Raw genomic sequence first — 24,653 nt, forward strand, 5'->3', positions numbered from 1 at the left:
TTCATTATATCACTATGTGAAACATTTGCTGAGATTTACAGGTCATTCCCAAAAGACACCAGACAAAAGGAAAAGTTCAAATGGAAAGGCTAGATTTATGGCTGAAGTAGTGGGTTCTTTGCAGGGCCCCTTCCAAAATTCTGCTGTGATGAATCACTTACCCTTAGATCTGTAAAATGGGGATAAGAATACAACACAGATGTTGTTGTGAGACCTCAAACATTTATGACCCTCAGCTGGCAGGCGCCTGTCTAAGTGCTAAGTATCATTATTATTCTCTCCAAATCTGAGTCCTCCTGTCAGAAAGTGTCTCTCTCCAGGGCTGGAACTACTGCCTGCCCAGACGGAGTCCAGAAAAAGCAGACAGCACCCCATTATAAGGAAACATGCAGCTGTGCTCATCTCAGCATAAAGGCATCAATTTTATTCGGCACTGTCAAATGCAGAGTAATTATACGGGGCAGGACATGGGGACCCTGAAGCAAGTGTCCTGAAAGAGACCCCTCTCATTCAGCTGAATAAGATGCCTTCAGCCATTTGCACTGATAAACCATTATCAACCCCTCCCCACTCACAAACCCTCTCTGCCATCCCATAGACCCTCCTCTATTGCAAGCAAAGGGAAGTGTTGGACAGGCTAAGCTGTTACTATAGCAGCCGTCCCTCTCCCTCTCTCCCCTCCCCACTCCCACCATTATGGAATTATCCCATTCTGAAATGTCCTGTTGTGTCTATTAATACCAGACTTCCCCCAAACAATGCTTCTCTCCACCCTCCTAAAATAATCAGGGGACTCCAAGAAGTCTGTGTTCACGGCTGGGAGTTCAGTAGCAGCCTTTAGTAAGCACCATGAACACTGGAATATTCATACAGTATATTCATATCTATAACAGGAGCAGCAAGCCCAGTGCCAAGAGCTCAGCTGGGATGAAGGCTGCTCTTCAGTGCTGGGGTGTCCTCTCCCCTGCTCTGTTGTGTGACTGAGATGATAATGCACTATCAGAGCTAGAAGGACACTATATAGAGGGGCTCCCCTCTCCACCCTCAGCAACTCTGCAACTGTGAGCTTTTTTTGGATCATCTTGTTTTCACCGTTGCTGCTTTTATTTGGTTTGCTGTCATCAGAGGAGTTCTTTGAGATTTTCCCCAAAAGGAGCCTATACTCCACCCATAGGACTGCACTGTCAAGAGGTAAGAGACAAACTTCGTTTAGCAGAATAATGAAGGAGCTTTCCTAACGGCATTAGTTTTAGCTGGTGTCAGTGAGGTGGAAAGACAAACACACAGAGGCAGATGAATATAATGGAAATGTTTGAAACTAAGAACAGGCAGCATTTTTTTGACTTCAGAGAATAATGTCCTCACTCTCCTTTACAACATTCCTCCACAACATAAAAGTTTTCAAACTTCTGTACCTAATGCATGTCCATTTGTGCCAGGAAAACTGATAGTTGTATGCTATGTCCAGTGCTCTCTGACACTGCTTTGATGCTCACAAGAAACAAGTATTTCAGCAGAAGGGTGGGAGGCTCAGCAAGGAGTAATTTTCAGGAGAGTAATTTTAGTCAGAAGTGGACTATTTCTACTGAAGAATACTTTCAGTGAAAGATCGGAGACACTCCCATTTGACAAGACACTGGAACCATAATCATGAAAACCCACAAACTAGCATAATCCCAAACCAGAAACTGCTCTAGCTGAGAGCAAGAACAGGAATTTCTGATATCCACTACAAACTCTAACATATAGTTCAAATTTCTCTGCAGTGGGCATTATAACAAAAGCTCCAAACTAACCAAGGAACTAACTTACAATGAGCTGAATACTTCTTCTGCTTATTGTTTCATTAATGATAGATAGAACATCTGCTGAAAGAGTAATCAGGTTGTGTCTATACTGACAGCCTTGTGGATTATTATCTTGCTTGTTTCTGAGCAGAAGAGAAACAAGGCATAAAATATGGGCAGTGTGCATGCATTTCAAATGAGCAGCAACAGCCCTGGGAGGCCTGGGATAATGGCTCATTCCAGAATAGTGCTCTGTTTAGCAATACGTAAATCACTAAATATTCGCACAACACCAAGAGTGCAATCCAAGCGGAAATTATTGGACAATGAGCCAGACTCCTAAAGGAGTCTTCTGTTTGTGGAGTCAAAGCCTCTTGCACCATATAGCTTAGCACAAACTACACATTCTAGGTCATTTGGGAAGGTTTCTAGTTTGCTCTTAGCATTCATACAGACTAGTACAGCAAGCTTTCTAGGACTCTGAGTGCTTTTTTGTAAGCATAACAAACCAAAAAGAAAGAAAAAAATAACAAACATTTATTTTCGATTTATAGGAGAAAAACAGGCAAAATAGAAGTGGAACTGTAAATAACAGCAAAGGGCTTTCTACACTGTCTACAGAACATGCTGTCAAAGAACTATTACTTTTGTAAAGTTGTAGCATTTTGTTGAAAACATACCAATTCTAAAAATAAGCTCAACAATTAATTCTAGTAACATGTCAGCTTTTTTCCCAACCTAATCAAGTGCTACACCACAATTTTCATGTCAACAAACGAGTTGTAAAAAAAAATTTTAAAATCTTGTTAAAATTCCCTTCTAATTTAAAACTAAGTAAAATTAGAAACACGCCCACTTCCCTTTTTCTATTATTTCTGACCAGGCAATGAAAAATATCTCCCTTCACCTTGCTCCGAAAAGTAAATTAGGTAACAGCAGCTCCCCTGTGAAGGCACCCATTTGGAAAGACTGAATCTCTTTCAATTTTATCATTAGTTCCAAGCCTCTCCCTTCCCGACACTGACATACTGGGCTTCTAGATAGCTTTAACTACTTTCTACTCCACCCCACAGCAGTCTGCAGTGAAAGTATGTCCAGATAGAAATCAATGGCAGACTCAGTGCTGCCATTAGTGAGGACAAAACTCTCAACTTTTAAATCTTGGCTATTTCAAGTCTGGCACTGACACATCCTCCTTAGGAAATCACCTGAAATAGAATCAGTTCAATGTATCATGCTGCTAAACCCCTAGTATTTAGCTTGTAAATAGGGAAAATAGGATTACTGCTCTGTTTCCTGAACTGATGTAAATCATTATCACTAAGACAAGAGACATCCCTGTCTGTTCCATTAGACAACCCTTGCTTCTGCCTTTTCAGCTGATTCACGCCAGGATTTACTGCTTTCTCAGTGGTGTCACAACCATGTATAGAGTAATGTTTAGTCATCAGATCACCCAATCACTGACAGGTGTGTATATAAAGATCACCTGATTACATTTTTCGCAAATGAAAAGCGTAGTTAAACAAAGTGGCTGACACAACAAAGGGCTATATAGCCAGAACATCAGGTGACAGGTACCATTGTAAATTAACAGCCAGTAAAAAGGCATGGTCTCATCGTATTTCTCCTTTAGTATGCAATAGAAAAATACATATCTAAACTAATTCCATCCAGGAAGGACAAATATTCAAGCGTTCAACATTACTATCACATACAAACTTCAAAATGTTGTGTTCAAAAATACTTGCAGGTTTTACTTTGTAAGGGACAAATAAACACTAGAAACAAAACCTTCAGGCTCCTCTGTAAACCCAGGATATTCACACTGAAAACTGCAATTTTCCTTCTGTACATGAAAGCAAGATTTCATGTGTATTTTTATAGGTGAAATGTCCCTTGGAAAAAAGGGCTGTACAGTCTTTCTTGCACATGCACTTCTGGTAATGCCAAGATAATAATTTGTTGCCATCTCTAGGACTACAAAGAAGCATGCAGCTGGCAGTAGGCAGCGAGTACCCATACACTCAAACCTAGAGGGTTTTTTTTGTGCCATAAACATGCAGGGTATCTAGGCAATGTATGGAGTAAGAAGGCCCCTCTGTGGCCATGTGAAGAAATTTCAGTTTCTGAATTTCATTCAGTCTCCCTTCTGTTGACTTTTGCCTCTTCAGCTGTGAACTAAACAGAAGTGGTCCAGCATATTAATCTCTAGCCATTGTAGTCTTCTGTCCACCTGAAAGTGACAGCAGCCAAACAGAAGATGGTGACTACCTTGGAATTTTGTCTACATTTTCCAATATATTGGTCTGTTCTTAACTCCATTTCAGTTTCTCCATTAGGCACCAATATTTTTAGACATCTGAATAATCAGTTCTGTTGGGAAGTTGGATACATTCTGTAATGCCATGGATCAACTGTCCAATGATTTAAGATTTCAGCATATAGCATAGCTTTTGCCCGAGACTAAAAATTTTGTCTAACAATGTCAACAACTGTCTTAAAATTTTAATGTCAGTAGAGGAAAATGGATGTATTTAAAGATGTATTGAATGTTATGGAGAAACGGTCGATCAGTACAAAATGCAACAGTGAGCACAATGGAGGTCCTGCTGCACACACTGTAACACCTCTGAGGAATCCAAGAAACAAGAGACAATGCTGGAAACTCACACTGCCTGCATTTCCCTACCACCTATACCCACAGATGAGAAATGTATAAAAAGCCATGGGTAGGTGCCCAGAAAATCTTAACACTTCTTGTTGATGCTGTTCAGGACCCTGAAGACAACAGAGATACTGGCAAAGCTAAGCTCAGTTTTACTAAGCTGCTCGTGGGAAAAGGCCCTGCATAAGCTACCGTGGAGTTCATGCTTTTGAGAGGGAGGAAAGAGAGAGTTATGCTGGGAGAAGAAAGCTGCAGGGAAGGATGACACTTTGACAAGTAACCAATCTCTTCTGAGTCAATTCAGTGTTTTTTAGTGTTCAAATGAGATGCTCCTACTCATCTGAAAAGTTTCCTCCTATATTGTGACTAGATGCATTTGCCCTAAATACAGGATTTAAGACTAAATCTCAAAGACTTTCAGGAACCCTGCGGGTTTCTTAATAACAGCAATACCTGACCTGCCTTCCACCTCTTCTAGGACCAAGACATATTCTAAGCTAGGTCATCTTACAACAGATACCTGTGCTCAGAAAAGCTGACTCATTAGGAGCATTTCAGTCCCAAATCAGGCTTTCAAATTAAACATAGCAAATACCTTCTAGCTAGGCATACTGAATCCACTTCCACTCTTCCATTAACCAGACACACAGGCATTTCACTGCTCTGTTATTCAACTGATCTCAGCACAGGCTGGAGACAAGCTCATAATCAGCTAGCTTTATAGTGGTTCCTTCAACAGGAATTAATGGTCTGGAAAACTCAGCTGAGCGGGAGGTATTCCAAATTTTAATATAGGGGTTTAAACTCAGACTGACCTGTTGTATTAAATACCAATATTAGCAAACAGGAGACATCACTGATTTTATTTGTGTTGGGTTTTGGGCATTTTTCTGGGGTGGTTTTTTTTTTCTTCACAAAACCAGGCTCTTTTGTAATATACTGTTTCAATTCTTTCAGGTTTTGGGGGTTCTTTTCTTCAAAACTGTGGTGAAAAATGAATGGCCCAGGAGATCCATCAAGCCTACTTTTCAACTGCTCAAATCAATCAAATTTCTCTTTGGAAACGTCAGAGCAATGTGGCAAAGAGACACACCTTGAGAACATCCTTTTTGCCACTTTCTACTTCCTGGACTTCATCCTGGCTTTTGTTGGCAATGCTCTGGCTCTTTGGCTCTTCCTTCGGGACCAAAAGTCAGGCACACCTGCCAACATTTTCCTGATGCATCTTGCTGTGGCTGACCTGTCCTTTGTGCTAGTACTTCCCACCCGGCTGGTGTACCATTTCTCTGGTAATCACTGGCCATTTGGTGAGATCCCATGCAGACTCACCGGCTTCCTTTTTTACCTCAACATGTATGCCAGCATCTACTTCCTCATGTGTATCAGCATTGACCGTTTCCTGGCCATTGTGCACCCGGTGAAGTCCATCAAGCTCCGCAGGTCACTTTATGCCCATTTGGCATGTGCCTTTCTATGGGTTATAGTTGGGGTTGCAATGGCACCTCTGCTGCTCAGTGTGCAGACAGTCAAAATGAAAAACACAACCGTCTGCCTGCAGCTCTACAGAGAAAAAGCATCACGTCATGCCCTTGTGTCCTTAGCAGTGGCATTCACCTTCCCATTTGTTACTACCGTGACTTGCTACTTATTAATCATCCGAAGCCTGAAGAGTGGGAACAGAGTTGAGAAACATCTGAAGGAAAAAGCTATCAAAATGATCATTATGGTCCTGATGATCTTTCTGATTTGCTTTGTACCTTATCATGTCAACCGCTACATTTATATTCTCCATTACAATGGGATCAAAACTTCCTGCGAAACACAGCGTATTCTAGCCCTCAGTAACCGCATCGCTTCCTGCCTCACGAGTCTAAATGGTGCCTTTGACCCAGTCATGTATTTTTTTGTAGCTGAGAAATTCCGTGAGGCTTTGTGCAATCTGTTTTGTGTTAAAAAGACTGTAATGTTGCCTCAAACATACGAGGGTAAGACAAATGAAAGCTCACTAAGTGCTAAATCTGAACTGTGAACATAACTCTTGTCACTGCTTCAACTTAAGAACGCTCTATTCCAGCAAAATCAGCTCAGAGCACAAATATGCAGCAAGATAGTCCACCCAGAGTCAAACTCATCCTGAGGAGGGAAGTTCTGTTGTTTTCATGGGACTGCAATTAGCAAGAACCCCTCTGACAACAGAGATCACATGTTCCTGTGTTACTGAAACTGCAAACAGAAGTACAGTTCTACTGATTTCCAAGATGTGAAACTGAGGGCTGAACACCTAGGAATAGGGAAGAGAGCAAAGAGGCTATTAAATGGACTTTTTTTTTTAAAAAAAAAAAAAAAGAAAAAACTTAATCCCCAAAGCATTCAGTAAGGACTCTTCCTCTGCACGAATTTTATATTGTGCCAGCAGCAGAGATCCACTTCTGAGATCAACCTGCCTGATGAAAAGATGAAAAGACAGCGTGCTTGCACATCTTGTCGGAGTCTCCAAATTCAAAGCATTTATACATAGCTGACAGAAATTTGGTACTAAATGGGGGCAAGAAAAAAAGACCAAAATGCTGCAATGCATCCAACCTGGACTGGAATTAAGATAAGACTTACATTTTTTTTACTTATTCCCAGCATTCGGAGCTGGAGATGAGCACTAAACTTCACACTACCTTTTCTATCTGCCCTCTGCCACTGTCTCAAAGCTGCAGACAGAGGTTGGACATTTACTACACTGCCTCTTTTATGTAGTTCCCTGCAAAACATCAGCTATCCTGATAACCCTCAAACTAAAGAATGGAAAAGGGGTGTTTAGGAATACAGCAGTCATCTTCACTACATACCGAATCATAAAAATATGAACCCAAATGGCAAAAGTGAAGAAAAGTAAGCATATGAAGAAGTGAAGTCTACTTCGTCCAGAAGAGATTCCTATCTTTGAGGTGTTTTACAATTATTTTTTGTGACTATTCCTTTGCTACAGAAAAAGTAGGTATTACCTTAACTATCCTCACTGATACAAATTGCATCCAGTGGAATATGTCTGGAAACAGGCAGACTAGGGAAGACCGGGTACAATGAGAAGCGGGAAAAAGAACCTAAGCTTTTCCAATAATATTTACTAGAAGACTGCTTCTATGCTATGGAGACAAATATTATAGGAAATCATGTGACAGATGAATTATATTTTTTATGTACAGATACATACACATGCATATCTCTTTTCTGTGGTTTTGGGAATGAGGTCCTTACCATTTTAGAGTTGGTCCACAAACTATTAAATCTAACATACTTTATCTTACCTGAACTGCTTCAATCCTGACTGCTTTCCCAAAGCACCCCAAGTGCTATCACAACAGCCCATTCTAACAACCATAGGTGTCAAAAGAAAATCAATTCTGCCCCACTCCAAAAAGTAAGGCACAGAAGTTGCATGCAGGATGGAAAAGAAGAGGGAGTTGAGAGGGCTCCCTGCTGGACAGGGTACAGGTATATAACCTTTCCTTCCCTTCTTCACCATTTAGTTAGTCAGAATATAAACCCTAGGAAACTGATAGGCTTTGCTCAAGACATATGATAGCCTGAAATTAACTATGAATTGTGAGACACTGCTAACTGCTGGACTGTTTTATTTTCTTATTATGGTATGCTTTTGTACAAGATTCCTTTTTATGTTTTTATTTCTTACTTCTTAATTAAAAGCATTAATCGACCTCGAGGATTCATTTTTATTCTTCTGCGTATAAAATGAATGATTTCTGAAGACCAGGAGAATCACATGCTGAGCAGGCTTTGGTGTAATCCTTGTGTTATTCTCTTGGCCTTTTGCTGTACCTTAATTTCCTGCTCAGCATCTTACTTGACAACAGCCCACCCAGGATCACATAATCCCTTTTTCTCACTTGTTATTCAGCCTTTTGCCTGAAATCCCTTTCTTTTCCAAAACCCATCCACTACCTACTAAAATTTGAGTTTCTGCTTCATCCAATGAAACATGTAGAAAGAACACTGTTCTTCATTTCATTTCCCATCTCCTAAAAAACTATTCCTTGAAGCTTCTTCTGTACCCTTTCAAGCTTTACCTTTCAGCATGAAACTAACTGACCACCCTCAGCATCTCGCTACTGTATCAATAACATACTGATAAAACTTTCAGAGCTCCTGCTCTATCTCACCTGCCAGCATTCTTCACAAAACCCAGGTCAGCAAGTGCTACATCGCAGAGCTCACAGCGGAAACATTCTGGGTGCCAGTTATTGTTCATTGCCTTGATAACACGCCCAATAATGAACTCACCTGCAAAAGGAAAGCAACACCTTGAGATGCAAGCAGGAAACAGTCTTATCAAAAGTCTACTGTCCTTCAAAATGTCCTTCCACTTTTAATTCCACAAGACCTATTACAGTCTTAACTTTGAAAAAAACCCCAATTATTCCCATAACCAGGATACCCCAAATCACTGCTGGTATCATGCTTTGTTTCCCTCCAGAGCTCCTCCTCCTTAAAATGACCTCAATAACCCCAGCCCAGGGCTGGACGTCACTGCAAGGTGGGGAGGTTTGCACAGCCCTGCAGCCGTTACCCCACAGTGTTGACAGGCACCACATCTTACCACATTCCCCGCAGCAAGGAGCAAACAGCATCTGAAAGTCATGCTCACAGTACTTCCGACCTTCGAACTGTGAACAAAACAAGAGAGAAGGACCCCTCGTGAATAACTGAACTACTCTTATGTCTTGATAGTTCACCATGATTTTCCATTGAAATGAATAGTTAGACAAGGTCAGTCAACTTTCCCAGTTCTAGCACCCGCTCACCTGTTTTTGAACTCCTAAGGATTTTTCTTAAAGAAATATCCAAATATGGTTCTAGCTTCATGGTGAATTTGCACAGCAAACAATTAAATTAATAGCAATGCTGCTACCAGACAGTAAAAATCTTGAAGTGTACAAAGCCCTTTTCCTATAGTTTGCTTTAATTTAATTTTTGCTTTAGTTTTTTTTACTCATGTAATTCAGAACTACTCCTCCTACACGAGGCCAAAACTCACGGCAAATTAAGAACGCAGCATGTTTAAAATAATGTGTTATTCAAAATATGTACTTGCACATATTCTGTAAAAATATTTCAACTTCATTTTTAAATGGGTTCACCAATTTCAGTTGCCCAACTGGCAAAGTTTGGTACACAATGTCTAAAAATAAAGACGAAAAATTCACTTATGTCTAATGAAATATTAAGAGACATTTTCTATTTTCTCTCTGAAATGCCTCTTACCCAAAGAGCAAGCACACAGTTTTCTAGGAAGCAGTATGTAAGAAGAAAAAAAAGGAAATTAAGTAGGATGCCCCTCAAAAAAATAGCAACAAAGGTTTAGGGCTAAGAAATTTAACATGTAAGAAAGATGGAAATTCATGTTTCTGCCAGAATTTTCACCTAATTCCTTGCATTTTAATGAAGCTATTTCTCTTCTCTTACACAGAGTGTGAGACCTCACCTCATAAAAAAGTCCATCTGGGAACTGACGAAAACACTGAGCACAGACAAAGCAGTTTTCATGATAGAGCTCCCCATTGCTGTTCACAATCCTCTCTGCAGGATCAAATCGAGTCTGGCAGCGTTCACATACTGCATTTGCAAGAGCATCAGACATATTACTGGAATAAAGACAAAAGTAAGAACATGAGCAATGTCACAGCCAATCACATGAGTATAATCATATCATCCAAGTTTCCCCAGCGTCTATGAACACAACATTTCCACTGCTTTAAACTCTCTTTCACATGAAAAAAAGACCAGTGAGTCAATTCAGCACTGACATCAGTTAGAAATAATGTTCTTGCAACTCACACGTGGCAGAATGAGCTCATGTAGCAGACTTATCGTTTTGACTGCTTCACCAGTCTTTCACCCCATTATGTCATCCTGCTAATAGCTCATACCAAATATTCACAGTTTCAAATAAACCAGCAGTTGGGAGAGCAGCACACACGATGCTCCTGATTTCTTGGGATTTCTGGTCTCAGGATGTGCACCTCTGAAGATTTTCTGATGTGTAATAAGCACTGATATCCCACTGCAGTCTCCCCTTCACTGTAGGAATTAAGAGGGCATTTCCCCCTCTACCCAGCAGTTTATGTGCACAAGATTAATTGGAAAATAAGTGCATACAATGCCTCTGTCTTTCTGACAAATTAGTTGAAACTATCGAAGTGTTAAAAAGGTATGGGAAGAGAGAAGTCTCTCTGGCTGGCTTGGCAAATACATCAGCTTCGTTTCCTCAGAAAGCAAGGCTAAAAAACCCCCAAAGCCACACTTGCAAATCATGTAAAAGATGTTTTCTCTGCTCTCTCTAAAATGCAGAATGACCCTAACCTCTTTCACAAAATTTTCACACTTGCCATCATGGTAATCTAAGTTCTCTATATACTAACAGAATGCAGTTTTAAAATCTTACATCGCGTGTCCAAACAGGGAGGGAAAAATTATAAGGAAAGACTCTCAGTTTCTTGTTGCAATGCGATCTTTCTTTTAACCACCAGACTATCCAATAATATAAAAATTCCATATTGTTACACTTTTAGAAATAGAAAAACTATTTTATGCCTTCCGGGCACCTTCTGAATTCTGTGATTAGAAAGACAGCAGTTTTATAGGTGGGAGTATAAAAAATTTCCAGAATATTAAAAATCTCTGAAATATTTGTGTAGCAGTTTTCCTGAAGCACCTAACGTATACATAAAATGAAAGATGGCTTGGTTTGAAAGGGTTTTTTCTTTCTTTTCATATTCAAAGCTACTTTGAACTGAATTTCCATCATAAGTGTTATTCTACAACCTGACATGCTACTTTTCACACCTCTTCACAGAGAAGGGTAATTCAATAAACATGTTCCAGCAGCTGAAGACTCTCTTTCCTCTGGTCAGAGACACGTCAACAAAAACGCTGCCATTTGTGCTCCAGAGCTTTGTGCTCTGAGCAGAACTAGAATGAGCAGGCAGCAGTGCAGGCAGCAGCCTCGTACTCCTGAGGCAACAAAACCAGCCCTGTGCTTCAGCCGGCTCAGCTGAGCCAAATGTATTGCATCTGCAGCCTGTACAAATATCCTGCACTGTGACCTGGAGTGACCGCTCAGTAAAAATACACTTTCTTTTTGCCACTGCAATCCCAAGAGTGGCAAAGACCAAGGGAGCTGGTAATAATTTCGAGAATGAAGTACCGATTTAGCAGAAATTTGTTACAACTTGTTTCCTTATTGCAGTATGAAAAAGCTTCAAAAAAAAAGACATGGACTGGGATAATGGACAAGCAGGAAATCCTGTAATTTCATAAACTAGAGACCATAGGTTAAAGAAACATTTTTATCCTGACAGAGTACCAAAGGAATAGGTCAACACAAAAACATCAGTGTTTGCAGCAAAGCCAAGAGACCTAATCAACTTAGTTTTCAATTGCCACTCTTTCAGTTATATCATGCAAATGTGCACAGGACTTGAAATTATAATCTCCCCATCAAGTATTTTTTCCCCTCTTGAAAAAACTGATGTCTGAATTCCAAGACTTGAACTAGCCAACATCCATGATTAAGAAAGCTTCATGTCAACATCAGTGAAAAAGCTCCTCTGGGTTATGGAAGAAAACTGGGCAAAACAGCATTCCTGTGAGTCTCAGTTTCCTACACAACAGCAAGTATTACACCCTACACACTAACAACAAAACATGACCTATAGTTGTGTTTGTTGGCCTTTTGCTTTATAAACATGAAATAAACATTTTAAAAATCCTGATTTTTTTTTTTTTTTTTTTAAACAGCAGGGAGGGAATAGTACCCATCACTGCTACTACCAGCTACCAGCTGGTGAACTCTGCAAGAACAGAGCTGCCACCTGGACAACAGCAGTATGCAACAACCCCAGCCTGCAACCTTCACAGCCGTGCTCTTGTGTGAAACACTGTGCAAGTTCACGACTGTGATGGTTCACACCAAACACTACTGAATATACTTCTCCCAGGAGAGATTCTGACACAAGTCCATGTCTGTGTTGGCGAGAAAGATAATGAAGACGTAGGGACTCACAAGACTAAGGCTTTCAGGAGCCTCCATTCTGAAACCAGCATTTGAGGGCTGTCAAGACAGAGTAAGCCCACAGTAAACTCTAAACTTTTAAACAATATAAAATCTTTTGGGAAATTGAAATTCCTAGTGAAAGTCAAATGCACTATTGTTCTGTGTTCTCACTGTCTTCCCTTAGCATGAAATACAACTTTGGAATTAATTTTTAACTCTCAAAAAATTAATTTACCTCATTCATCTGCAAAAGCAAGAGAAGATCAAGAGTCCCGTGAGTTTATTTACCATTCTGCTGATGGATGTTGATGCAAAAGGATGTTGATGCAAAAGGTCCTAGCTATGGAATTTTGCTCAAGGTATTCCAATACTGTTTTAAAAACAGGATATGACACGCAGTGAAAAATCACTAATGATTTTGCAATACAGCATAGAACAAGCACTTCAAAGACTTGGAAATGGAAAACATTAAAAAATTTTCAAAATGTTTGAGCTAGAACAACCTGGTTGATGCTGACAAGATTTCCTTAAAGGCATAAGAAAGATGATCGTGATACAGCCTGAGCCATCCAAGAAATGCCATAATGCAAGTGAGCTAATGATTGTGACTTGTTACTCATACATGAGAGAAACTATTAGTCCAGGAAAAAATAAAATAAAAGAACCTGTACACAAAATAACAGAGTTCTGCCTCAACTATAATCCAGTTGACATTTGTTGGCGAGAGCCGTACAGGAGACACATCACACATCAGCTCCTGCCCAGTGTGTCTCCTGTAATACAAACCAGCGGCTGTGACTCTTTGATAATCATAGCTTGAGTTTTACCTCTCTGCTCTCTTTTCATTCATGACTTTCCATCCATCTTTACTTAAGATGTTTTATTCTTTTACATTGAAGCTAAAATCTGCAACTTCAGCATTGTCCTAAAGGTATGACTTTGCATTTATTCAAAAGTTTTACTTTCACATATGGCACAGTTTCTTAATCTCCCGTAACTACACACCACTGTGTTCCCTCTTCCTTGTGCAAAAACAAGCATTTATTCAACTAGCTCAAGGTTAAAATTAACCAAGGCTGGAAGGGAGGGAGGACAGTTCTAATTCAGAGCAGTTTTATGACTCAGTTTACTACGCTGCTGCAAAAACACTTTTGCCGGCAGCATGGGGAGAAGAAGAGCAACCAAAACCATCCTTTTGATGGTGGTGCCAAGAGTGACCACAAAAGTTTGACTTGCTGTGTCAATCGTAAGATATTTCAATCTGAATCTTTCCACAAAGAACAGTCCCCAATATGGAGTGCCCCTTCTATTCTGTTTGCTTACTGATTTTTTGCCATTCGGTAAAATACGTAATCTTCCTCTGTTTTAACAATAAGCTGGTGACACAAAGACAGGAAAGGCGATTAAAACATGACCAGCTCAGCATCCTGAAGTTATCCTGTCCTATGCAAACCCAAAAAATAGCAGTGCTCAAGCAATGCTTTTTCCAATCTCTCAGCATTATGTGCTGTATCATTAATAAATTATCTTTCTTAAAGTACCTAATTTACAGAAATTAGTTATTTACCATTATGATTAGGTTGGGTTTGTCATGCTTTGATTTCTTGGAAGTATTTACTATAAAGTATCAGCATTGCTCTTAAATTAAAAAAAAAAAAAATTCCTTCTTTATAAGAAGTTAATTGGGAGACCCATTCTGTGCAACTGGAACAGGTGCTATAGAAAGATTTGAAAGCATTTTACCTTCTTATATCACTGAAGTCCATATGGATCTCTTCCAAAAACAATGGTCTCATAGATATTGGGGCTAGCAAATGTCATATTTTTATATCATATTCTCATACAGATTAAGGAAATTGGGCCTGTATTACTACAGGAAAAAAAAAAAGGGGGGGGGGGGTTGGACTTAAATACCAAGAAATCTGGCTAAAATGCTACAGCTTCTACACTGTTACCTCCTTTTTTAAACATTTGTCCACAGGGATCTAGCACTGGTGACTGGTTGAGGAAAAAAACCCAAATCTAATACTTGCACTGCTAAGAGAGTAGAACAGGAGCTCCAGCCTTTGAATTAGTAGAATTCAGTATCTTAAACATGGATGCAAGACAAAAATTAACCAGACAGTTAGACAACCAGGAGAACAGATGAACAACTTCAGACTCTATCAGGTCCAAGAAAGATATACTGCAGGCACAAGGAATGCTTCCGTCAGGAAAGCCCAGTCAAAAAAAAATCAGTTTTCTTTCATTGATCTCGAAAGCTTTTTGGGTTTTTTTGTCAGAGTTCTCCTTCATCACAATGCTGAATGAAGAATTACTTTAATAAAGAGATGACCAAAAACCTTACAGATACTACAAAAAGAAAGGAAGACATTTCAAGATAGAAGAGCCCAGGGCATTGTCCAAATCTCAGCAGACAGGCACCAAACCTATGCCAGGGAATCCTAGAAAGGTATTCTCCACTCATTCGGGTCTACCAGTAAAAACTAGTGTATTCAGAAGATATCACAATATAACATTTACACAGTCATTTTTAGTATGTAGACACACACAGATGCCCAGGATAGTGAAAAGTCAAAAACCTAGAAAGCTATCACCACTTGTGTATATCATAGATGCCAGTAGCTAAGATAAAAATCAGAGCACTCCAGGAGGGGAGCTTCTCACCATCCCCATAGCATGGTTGAGGATTTGTGGCTTTAAGTCCTTAATGTTGACAAAGACCAAAAAAAAAAAAAAAAATTTGCTGGAACAATACCAGACTTTATGATTAATTTCACAGATTATGACTAAGGTAAAGAAAAAAGAAAGAGGAAGGGTATCAGTTCATGAACTTCTGCTGAAAAACAGCCCTCAACTACCCTTACTATTCTTTCAGAATCTCCTCACTGCTATTCAATTTATCTGGACAACTTTCCCAAACTTATCTAACTTAAGGTTATTATTAAACTTGTTATAAAATGTTGGAGAAAAAATAAATCCCATTTGTTCAATGTATGATATGTTGTGCATTTGATAAAACTATGTGCACAGCTTAACATTTTCAGCATTTCTCCTTCTGCTTGCATTGAATTTTCAGTTAATTCCCTACTTACATTTTTTCAGCTGGCTAAGTAAGAAATGAATAATGTTTCTCTCAGTGTATCTTCCTCACACCATGCAGCCCCCAATCTCTCAATGAAAAACACCTTTTGTTTTTACTTACTACACAGGGATAAGCAAAATTAAGAAAAACATACAAATGCAATTTTTGGTCAGAACATAGAAAAAAAATCTTTATGGCTCCTCATCTCTCCTTGGCCTACTAGCAACAGCAATTTGCTATTAGAAGAAGCCAGGGGTTTAAAAAGAAGTTCTACTCCTTCACACATTTCAGCTGAGAAGAGACGGCAATGTCGGTGGGGTTGGCCTGCAGGGGAAGCCACAATCAGACAGATCTTTGAGACCAGCAGCAGCAATAAAAACCTGTTGGCATTCACACAGAAAAAAAGTTCTGTGGCATAGGTACTTGGTAGTCTCTCTCGACCTAATGCAATACTTATTTCCAGTAAACTATCACCAGTTACATAAAGACACACATTTAGCAGTGATCACTCAGCCCAGGGAAACACCAACAACATCAAGAAATGTACAGGTTTTAAACAGATTATACCTCTTACACAGGAAGAACACCCTTTTATTATCAAGCATGTAATGTCTATTCGATAAATAACTTCTTACACACCTTTAATTTTTCTCTTCTTCACTTCCATTATCTAAAAGGAGCTAAAATGTGATGTTTGTTTACCAGCATTGATAAAACAGATCATTCCCAAATGTGTTCATCAATTACCATCAACTAACAGCAAGTTACTTTTGGATTACTCTCATTTGCCTGAAGAAGGACATAGACGATCGGGACCAAGAAGCAAAAATTATCAGTAGCTCAAAAACTGTGGATAAAATACAAATAATTCGGGAGACAAAATTCCCAAACAGATTATAATCTTAAATACTGTCATCTGCTGAGTAAAACCGAAGTACGTGGCTTTATGCTTACTTTGCTTCAAGAACTGATGTGAAAAATGTACTCAATTTACCTATCTAGGCATTTCCCCCCTAAATCACTCTGCCAGCTGCAAAAATTATTTCCTCCGAATCCACCTGGCCTTATTAAAAATTCTGCCAGCACATAGTTTATATGCAAGCATGGTCATCCTTGCTGTGTACACGTGTCACCACAGCAATACATACACAGCCTCCCTCCTTCGACACAGCGCAGTATCAGCCCCTGAGCATTCTCCTACCCAGCACCATATCCCTGCAGACCTAGCTGTGCTCGGCTTCAGAGCGAGCTCCCCACCCCACTCCACTCTTCCTAGACTTATTAAACGTGCCCAAGCCCGATGCAGTACATTTGGAGGACCATTACTGTCAGCATTGCTATGCCAGTGCTGCCCAGATCACCTCCTCTAGCAGCCTCACGCAGCACACGTAATAGCACAGCTTTAAAAAGAGACATCTCACACAGATAAGTATTTTCCAAACATCAAGCTCCAGCTCCTGAAATCTAGCTGACATAGAAGGCAAATGAGAACTAACCTTATTCTCCTGCAAAACCATACCAGTGTGGTGCTGAGTACTATAAACATGCTGTTCAGAAAAGGACATTTTTTTCTGCATAGCAGATTAAGTACATCTACCTAAGAGAGAGTTTTAAACTCTAATTTAAAAACAAAACAAAACAAAATCAAGACTTGAAAAATCTCTGTCAAGTTTAAAAACTCAGAAAAAAATTATCAGAAATTATAATTGGAAATCATGGGGAAAAATACTGTGCCTTTCTTCAAGGCTCTTGCAGGTTACAATGAAACACAGTTAAACAGCTGACAGCAAACTACATTTTGACAATGTGAGATGATTATGTCTGGGCATTTATCTTCCCATCCTTCCTATCTGCAGTTCACAAGCTGCTGTTTTGTGTTCCACTGCTGCTTTTTCAATGCTTATTTTCTTCTCTCTCACAGGTCTCCTCTATGCTTCTCACTCTTCCCGAACAGCATCCTGTCCACTCAATGGCATCACCATTTCTTTAGCTACCTTCTTACTCCCCCTCCTCACTACATTATCACACATTCACACCCACAACTTTGTGTAGGAAAAATTGAAAGTTTAACAACTAATAGCTATAGGCTAAAAGGAAAATAGTGGGAAGAGTAGGGTTCTGGAGAGGGATCCACAGTTCCAACTGAGGAGCCAAACCAATTGCTCAATTACAGGTAAGCACCAGGTTTATCTCCTGCTAAGAAAAGACTGAAATTCAAAACTTCTGACTGCTAGGAAAAAAACCTCCTCTCCTGCATGCTCATTGCTCTCCCCAGCGACACAGACTTTGGATCCCATATTGCTGCTGCAGCTCACAGTTCTCCCAAAATGCAAGAAAACAAGCTTTATTTAATTCCTGTTAATTTCTCTCTTGCCCAAAATTAACTTCAATGGAAATTGAGAAATAAAGTAAAATTTTAATCTCAAGCACAGGAAAAGTAATGATCAAAGCAAGCAATGGAATTGTCTGGGCAGATTTAAGAAGCTTTGGTTGACGTGTTCTAAATAATCTCAAGAAGCAGTTATGCACGAAGCTTTAGTTTCTGCTGGAATTATTTACAAAAACTAAAATCAACTGGCTTGCTGTTGAAAGAAATGGACTACTCAGCCCTAAAAGTCAAGGAACAATAGAATTTTATCAACATTTTGAAAAATTACTGCATTTCACCATTTCTTTATACCCACAGTGCCTAAATACTTCACCATTAACAACACTAGCACTAACGTTGGTTCTGAACAGTCTAGTACAGTGCATCGAAACGGGAAAGGTTCTCCATTGTTGCTTTCCTGTTATTGTTAAAAACTGAAAGCTTTCTCATCAGGAAGGTCTTTTCCTTCGTAATCTACTTGGAAATGAAAATAAACAGACTTCATCCCCTCTGGCTGTGCGCAGACAATTCCCGCTTTAAATAAAAAAGCCCCACCACCAAACCCGAACATCTATCAAATCCTGGAAAATGCTTCAACAATACCATTCCCTTCATCGCAGAGACATACCCGTGTATCCCAGCTGCTGTCTCTGTCCTGTTGCTCAGCAGTGACCCTGTGCCACTTAGCCGATCCTGCCGGCGTTGATAAAGTTTGGAGGATGCCAGCCCCCGAAGCCTCAGGCCAGCCATGGCACCCAGTGCCACTGAGAAGGGGGATGCAGAGAGACAACTGGAGCGAGCACTAGCAACACTGATACTCAGTGAGTCACCTTCCTTTTGGGAGTTGCCTTTACGTTTTAGAAGAGCTAAAGCAGGATGCATAGACCGCTGCTCGAGCATTGTTTCTTACAATTCGTCTGCCATTCTGCTACAGTCTTAAAGACCAGACAACCTCTTTCCTGTATTCCACTAGTAATTACCTATTTAAGCCAGCACACTAGGAGTCTACATCAGCAACTCATTCTGTGTTAGACTTGCATAATGTATCTGTATAAATTTCATAAGTGAGATTAAAAAAACGAGTCCTCACATAATGAATCCACTTAATTCAAGAAGACTTTCTGATCAAAGAAACAGAGAAATACAGGAAATCAAAACAGATTACTGGATCTCTTGACAATGAACACTTTAGTTTACTGCAGATGAGTATCTGACCCTGGCATCTCTAAGGTGGTTGCCTGCAGGCTGCTGCATCACACAATGTCCCGAGGATACTGCAAACAACAGAACTCTTCCTTCCATTTGGATAACGCATATTCCATGAAACAAAACCATGAAGACTTTTGCTCTCCGGACACACTCCAGCCTGCAGAAGTGGCATGCGGCGGAGGGTCAGGAAGCAGAGAGAAGGAACATACTTGGCATTCCAGCCTCCAGAGCTCTCTGGTGGGAACTGAACAGGGCCTTCTCACAGGAGTTCGTCCTTTCTACCACTCCCCCTCTCCACCCACCCCTGCGAAAGAAAAAACAGGATCACATGGCACAAATGACTCTGGCCCGGTGTAGGGGGTGTAGAAAGAGTAAAAATTTGAGAATACAGAAGTCAGTTTTTAAGAGAACAAAGGGAAAGAGTGGAGGATGGGAGCATCTGAGTCAGTGTCATTTGATCAGTATTGCCATGAAAAACATCTCAAGAGTCATTAACAACAAATTATTTTCTAGTAAATTATTAAAAAAATAGAATTTTTGTAGCATGAGAGCAAAATATATTCCATGACTACAGCCTGGCAAGCTATAAAGGAGAAAAAGGAGAAAGGAGAAGTGATGACTGCGTAAGTACTAAATGAGTATTAACAGCAGACATCCCTTCTGTCCTTTAAAGAAACAACAAAGGGTTTACTGGGACCCAGCAGAACAGGCACAAATAAAGAACATCATACTTTCAAACCCAGAAATCAGTAACCTCAAAATCTTCGGTTCACCCCACATTTCATTGGGAGTTTCAGGCTCCTGACCTCTGACAGCAATCTGCCACTATCCTTTCCTCTCAGACTGTATGTGTGCTTTATCCACTTCTACTTTATGATGTAAATGGAACAGAAGAAGAAAAATGTCACCGATACTGGGTGTTTTTGCTGACCTTTTAAATTTTAGAGCAATAAAACACTTTTAAAATGTAATATTAAATCACCTTTTTACTTTTAGCACAAAGCAAAATATTAAACCACCACAACATTAATCTCCCTTAACCTCAAGCAATCTGGCTAAAAATCTCCTTCTCTCCCAAACGCCTAAGTTTTTACCCTTCTGACTCATATGGCATGATTTTATTGGTTTTTAAATAACCACTCTTCCACAGAGAAGTAGGACTCTTTTCTTAAAAAGGGAAGATGAGGGGATTGAAGGAAAAAACATCAAAACAATAACCATGCTGCCTTCCCATCCCTCAACACAAGCTTGCTCACTCACTCCTCTCTCTCTGCCTCACACATAAAGAGTGAAAATGCATGGTTTTGTTTTTCTTGCCATTTTGACAGATCGCTTTTAAGAGACAGGGTTGATGCCAAAATCTTACAGCTGGGTACTTTCTGGGCCAAAGCAGAGAAGAAAGCAGCTAGACTTCTTTTAGGCATTAACGAGCAGTTCTCCTCAGAGAAGCACCTCTATGTGCCCAGAACAGACTACTAAGGACCTTCCAACGTTAAATTTATCTAGAGAGCCTCAGAGAGCAGATTTAGATGGAAAGATAATAAGATTAAAAACACATTTTTCAACCCAGAAGAGTAGAAATGACTGCTTATAACTCAGAGAGATGAGACATTTCTTAGTTTGATGCAGGTACTTTCTAGTCAGCGCCAAGAACCTTTCTTAGTATTATCAACCTTTATACTCCCTCCTCCTTCAAACCATGTTATTTGCAATTGCTTCATAAAATGGAGCACATGCACAGCAGCAGCTCTCTACTGAATTACAAAGCATCTAGTCAAATGCTAGCCTAATCGAAAATAATATACTCTTATTTCTTACCTCAACTGGATTAGGAACAATCAATAAGCGTATCTGTAAATGCAGCTATTCTTCTTTTGTTGACTGCAGGAAGTACATAGGCGTATCCAGATCCCAATTAGAGCAAGTATAGTGATAACAAAAATTTCTTACAAAAATAATTATGCCCTGAAACATGCACTTAGGAAACATTTTTCCTTGGGCTTTGTATCAGATTAATTTCTAAAGGCAATATAAAACAGCACAGGCATTTTTTACCTTTATGTTTTCTAATCAACACCACAGCAGTGAAGTCTTAAAAGAAATTATCTTCAATTCTGTTTATTTTCTACTTTGGGCATTTGACAATGTTTTGTTCACTGGTCATTCACTGATCCTCTTTCTTAGGAATAAGTCCATCAAAAACAACAAAGAAAATCGGGCAAAACACAGTATCAAAAAAAACCCCCAAAACCCGCAACAAAAAACCAACAACCAACCCTCCCCCAAACCCCAACAATCCTCAAAAAGGCAAAAATCAAACTGGAGAGATGGACCAAATGCATCACACACAAATTATAGAAGCAATCTTCTCTTGTTTATGGGTAAAGAAGCACCATAATATAGTTCTAAAGGCACCAAAAATAACCTAAATTGTATTTCTCAACACTGTAAAATACAGAAAGGCTGCTTAGAAACATACTATTTTTATACCTAACACATTACATCCTATTTTTTTATTTCCAAATGTAGTTAAACAACAGGTAACTTAATAAAACTAAAATACACATATATCTTTAATTTCTTCCTGTCCTATTATCTTTGGCTCTGAGTTGGAACAGATATAGTCAAAGAAAGGGTGATTTTTATTTTTTTTTTAAGTTAAAAGCATCCCTTTAAACCATAGACTGCTCTTGAAATGAGGGACTGTAACAGGCACTTTAGTCAAGACACATAGAAGTAAAATAGCTTAGCCAAGACGTGGCAGCCAGAATTACTACTTGCAAATTCCTATGATCTACTTACCAGTTTTCTCTAACAAAACACAATCCTCACATTGTAACAATGTAACTCGTGATAAATGTAATATTTCAATTTAATTTGCTAAATAGTCACCTCTTATTAATAATTTTCTGCTATGAATACACAGAAGTGCACATCTTTTTTTGTATTTTCCGGAATTATATTCTTCCCTAATGCTAAAAAACAGTAAATCAAATCACTGCAGCTATTTAAATTCAGGAGACATGCAGCTAAATGGAACAGAACACTTAAAAATGAAAATGGAGTTATTTGTCATCTATCTTAATTACTAATAATGCATCAGCAATCACAGTACCTAGAAGTGAGTCCTTTTGTGTTTCTATTTTACAAGAAAGGCAAAGTGAAAAAGAATAATGTGTCAGCACCTCGTGTTCTCCAGTCTTCCTTGCTTTAACACACTGTAACACAGCAAAATCATTCCCTTCCCTGTGTCAACAGTTTCGAGACCAGAAGCACTTTTATGTCACGTTCCTGGCTCTGGAAGGTTCCCATTGATTGATATTGTGGGGATGCTCCAGCTGTTAAAAAGTTCATCTCCTTCCAGAACCCTGAAAACCCTGATTCTCAAAAGCTGCAGAACATTTGATTACATAATGTTGACAGGTTTTAAGAAATACCACATAAAAAACATCGAACAACATCTGGCCACAGTTGAGTAGTGTGACCTGCAGGTGGATCTAAGGAAGTAGGTTCCCGATGCTGAATTCTTTCTAATGAGTTAGGAGTCTGTCCCAGCCTGAAAACAGCGCTAAACATGGTGCTTGTCAAATGGCATCAGTCATGCAAGGTGCTGAGCAGTCCAAAGTTTCACAGACACCGAAAAGTACAGGTTTTGTTCTGCTGGGAAACTGCTACCCTGAATGGATTATACTATTACTGAGGAAAAAGTCAGCTGAATTACAGCTGTGATAAATGTCTCTGATAGAAAAGGTAATCATTTTGTCGTAGGAATGGCAGCAGGCAGAAATTTAGAAATTTTCTTGTTGATAGACTCTCCAGGACAAACATTTCTGAAAACATTAAATAACACTTGCATTCACTTTTCAAAACTAAAGCCAAGGCCTGCTCATTTTAACAACCCTCTGAAGTACATCTGGGGAAAAGGAGACAGAAATCCTGCATTACTTTGAAGAACTGCACACTCTGCAGCATCTCAACTACCTTGGAACCCTCCACCAAGCCTCATGCTTCACATCAGAGCTTCTCACTGAATATAGTGTTGTACCTTAACAGGCAAGTTTCTGAGGAAGCATGAAGACAGCAAGGATCACTGTCCACATGCATTTCCCACTGTCCTCTGCAGCTGAGTGACTTCACCTGAGGTAAACATGTCATTCTAACCAGTACTACACCACGGTTCTATAAAAATAAAATCAGCTGGGTTCATGCAGCCACAATTCTCCCTGGGTCCTCCCCATCTTGTCCCCATTTAGGAGCTGCATGGGTATCGATGACCTGTGAACATTTAAGACTCTTGAGTCTTCCTCTAATTGTAAGGAAATTAATGTAAACTGGTAAATACACACGTATTTCACATGTCAGAAGAAAAAAAAAGGGACCATTAAGACAGAAAAGACAAAGTTATCTAACGACAGAAGGCAAAAATCAGAAGTGTTTTGAGCATGTACCCATCAACATCAACTTGTCATCACAGAGAGCAAAAGTAACACTCACCCAAATCACAGATGAGGCTATAACAATTATTCAACACGTTCTCATACCTAACAACCCACCAAACGTGATCTACGTCAAATAATCATAAGCTGCATAATACAAACATCAAGACTTTACACAAAAGAAAAATGAATACTTATTCACAAAATACTCCAGATCCACTTCAGTATTCCTATTCATGAAGAGCAATGCCTCAGAGAATTACAATCACGACAGCGGGCTTCAGGAGGATGACTATCCTAAGAAAGGCACCCTACTAATTTTAATATTACTTCTTCATGCTTTTCATCTTCACGACATTGTACAAAAGCAAACTTATTTTCACGAAGTGCTTTATAACGTCTGGGTTTTATTTTACAGATGGGAGAACAAAGTGATCGGAGACACTAAAGCACTGTGCAAACCCTCAGAAGATGCCAGTAAAAGCTTTCCCCACCGCTTTTCTCATTTACATCTGTCAATTAGGTGACTTTACAGAGTTCTCCAGCGTCAGTCAGCGTGGGAGGAGACTCAAGCTCCAGATTTAAACTCTTGGAACATGTAACTCCCAGGCCAGCCCGAAGAAGAGGAGCCTGAATGTGCGGGCAGAGGGGCAGCGTGGAGCGCAGGGGGGCGGCGGTGCGGGGCACGGCGGTGCGGGGCACGGCGGGAGCAGGCTGCCAGCGCCCGAGCCGCACCACCCGGCTGCAGGGAGCCTGGCTGCTGGGCGGGCACTGCTCAGATCCACAGTGCTCCTTCCCAACTCCGCTTCTGGTCTTCCCAGCGCCCTTCGCTGCGTCCCGGGGCAGGGGTAAGGCACAGCGCAGCAGCCCTTCCACGAGGGCAAGTTTCCGACCGTACAATGGCACGGCGGGAGCTGGGCTCCCCCGGCCCCAGCGTGCCCCGCTCCGCCTGAACCTCACAGGAGGAAAAGCTCCTCTCCCCGGACCACTTCCCACCGGGCACACCGCTGTTCCACCCGGGGCAAACAGAGCGCC

General features: G+C 40.1%; 2 protein-coding genes across 5 annotated transcripts in view; one reads left to right on the forward strand and one right to left on the reverse strand.

The window, feature by feature from the left end:
- Window positions 1-24,653, reverse strand: part of LIMS2 (LIM zinc finger domain containing 2) — a 35,433-nt gene that overhangs the window by 8,708 nt on the left and 2,072 nt on the right. For 3 of the 4 annotated variants that reach the window (XM_074833567.1, XM_074833565.1, XM_074833563.1), the window contains 3 exons: window positions 9,950-10,109; window positions 9,065-9,131; window positions 8,628-8,748 (listed from right to left, as the gene is read on the reverse strand). In XM_074833567.1, the coding sequence (XP_074689668.1) occupies window positions 8,628-8,748; window positions 9,065-9,131; window positions 9,950-10,105 (344 nt within the window). In that variant the 5' untranslated portion in view covers window positions 10,106-10,109. Of the gene's footprint in view, window positions 1-8,627; window positions 8,749-9,064; window positions 9,132-9,949; window positions 10,110-12,755; window positions 12,778-24,653 lie in introns of those variants that run through there. The other variant, XM_074833564.1, reaches the window with a different exon arrangement.
- GPR17 (G protein-coupled receptor 17) lies at window positions 1,068-8,165 on the forward strand. Its single transcript, XM_074833562.1, has 2 exons — window positions 1,068-1,191; window positions 5,413-8,165. Exon 2 carries the CDS (start codon window positions 5,450-5,452, stop codon window positions 6,482-6,484), a length of 1,035 nt encoding a protein of 344 aa, XP_074689663.1. The 5' UTR covers window positions 1,068-1,191; window positions 5,413-5,449; the 3' UTR covers window positions 6,485-8,165.

Source organism: Strix aluco, chromosome 9, assembly GCF_031877795.1.
Source record: "Strix aluco isolate bStrAlu1 chromosome 9, bStrAlu1.hap1, whole genome shotgun sequence".
Classification (NCBI taxonomy): domain Eukaryota; kingdom Metazoa; phylum Chordata; class Aves; order Strigiformes; family Strigidae; genus Strix; species Strix aluco.

Excerpts from the sequence above, each read along its gene's own strand:
- GPR17 (XM_074833562.1), top strand. The coding sequence starts at position 5,450 with ATGAATGGCCCAGGAGATCCATCAAGCCTACTTTTCAACTGCTCAAAT.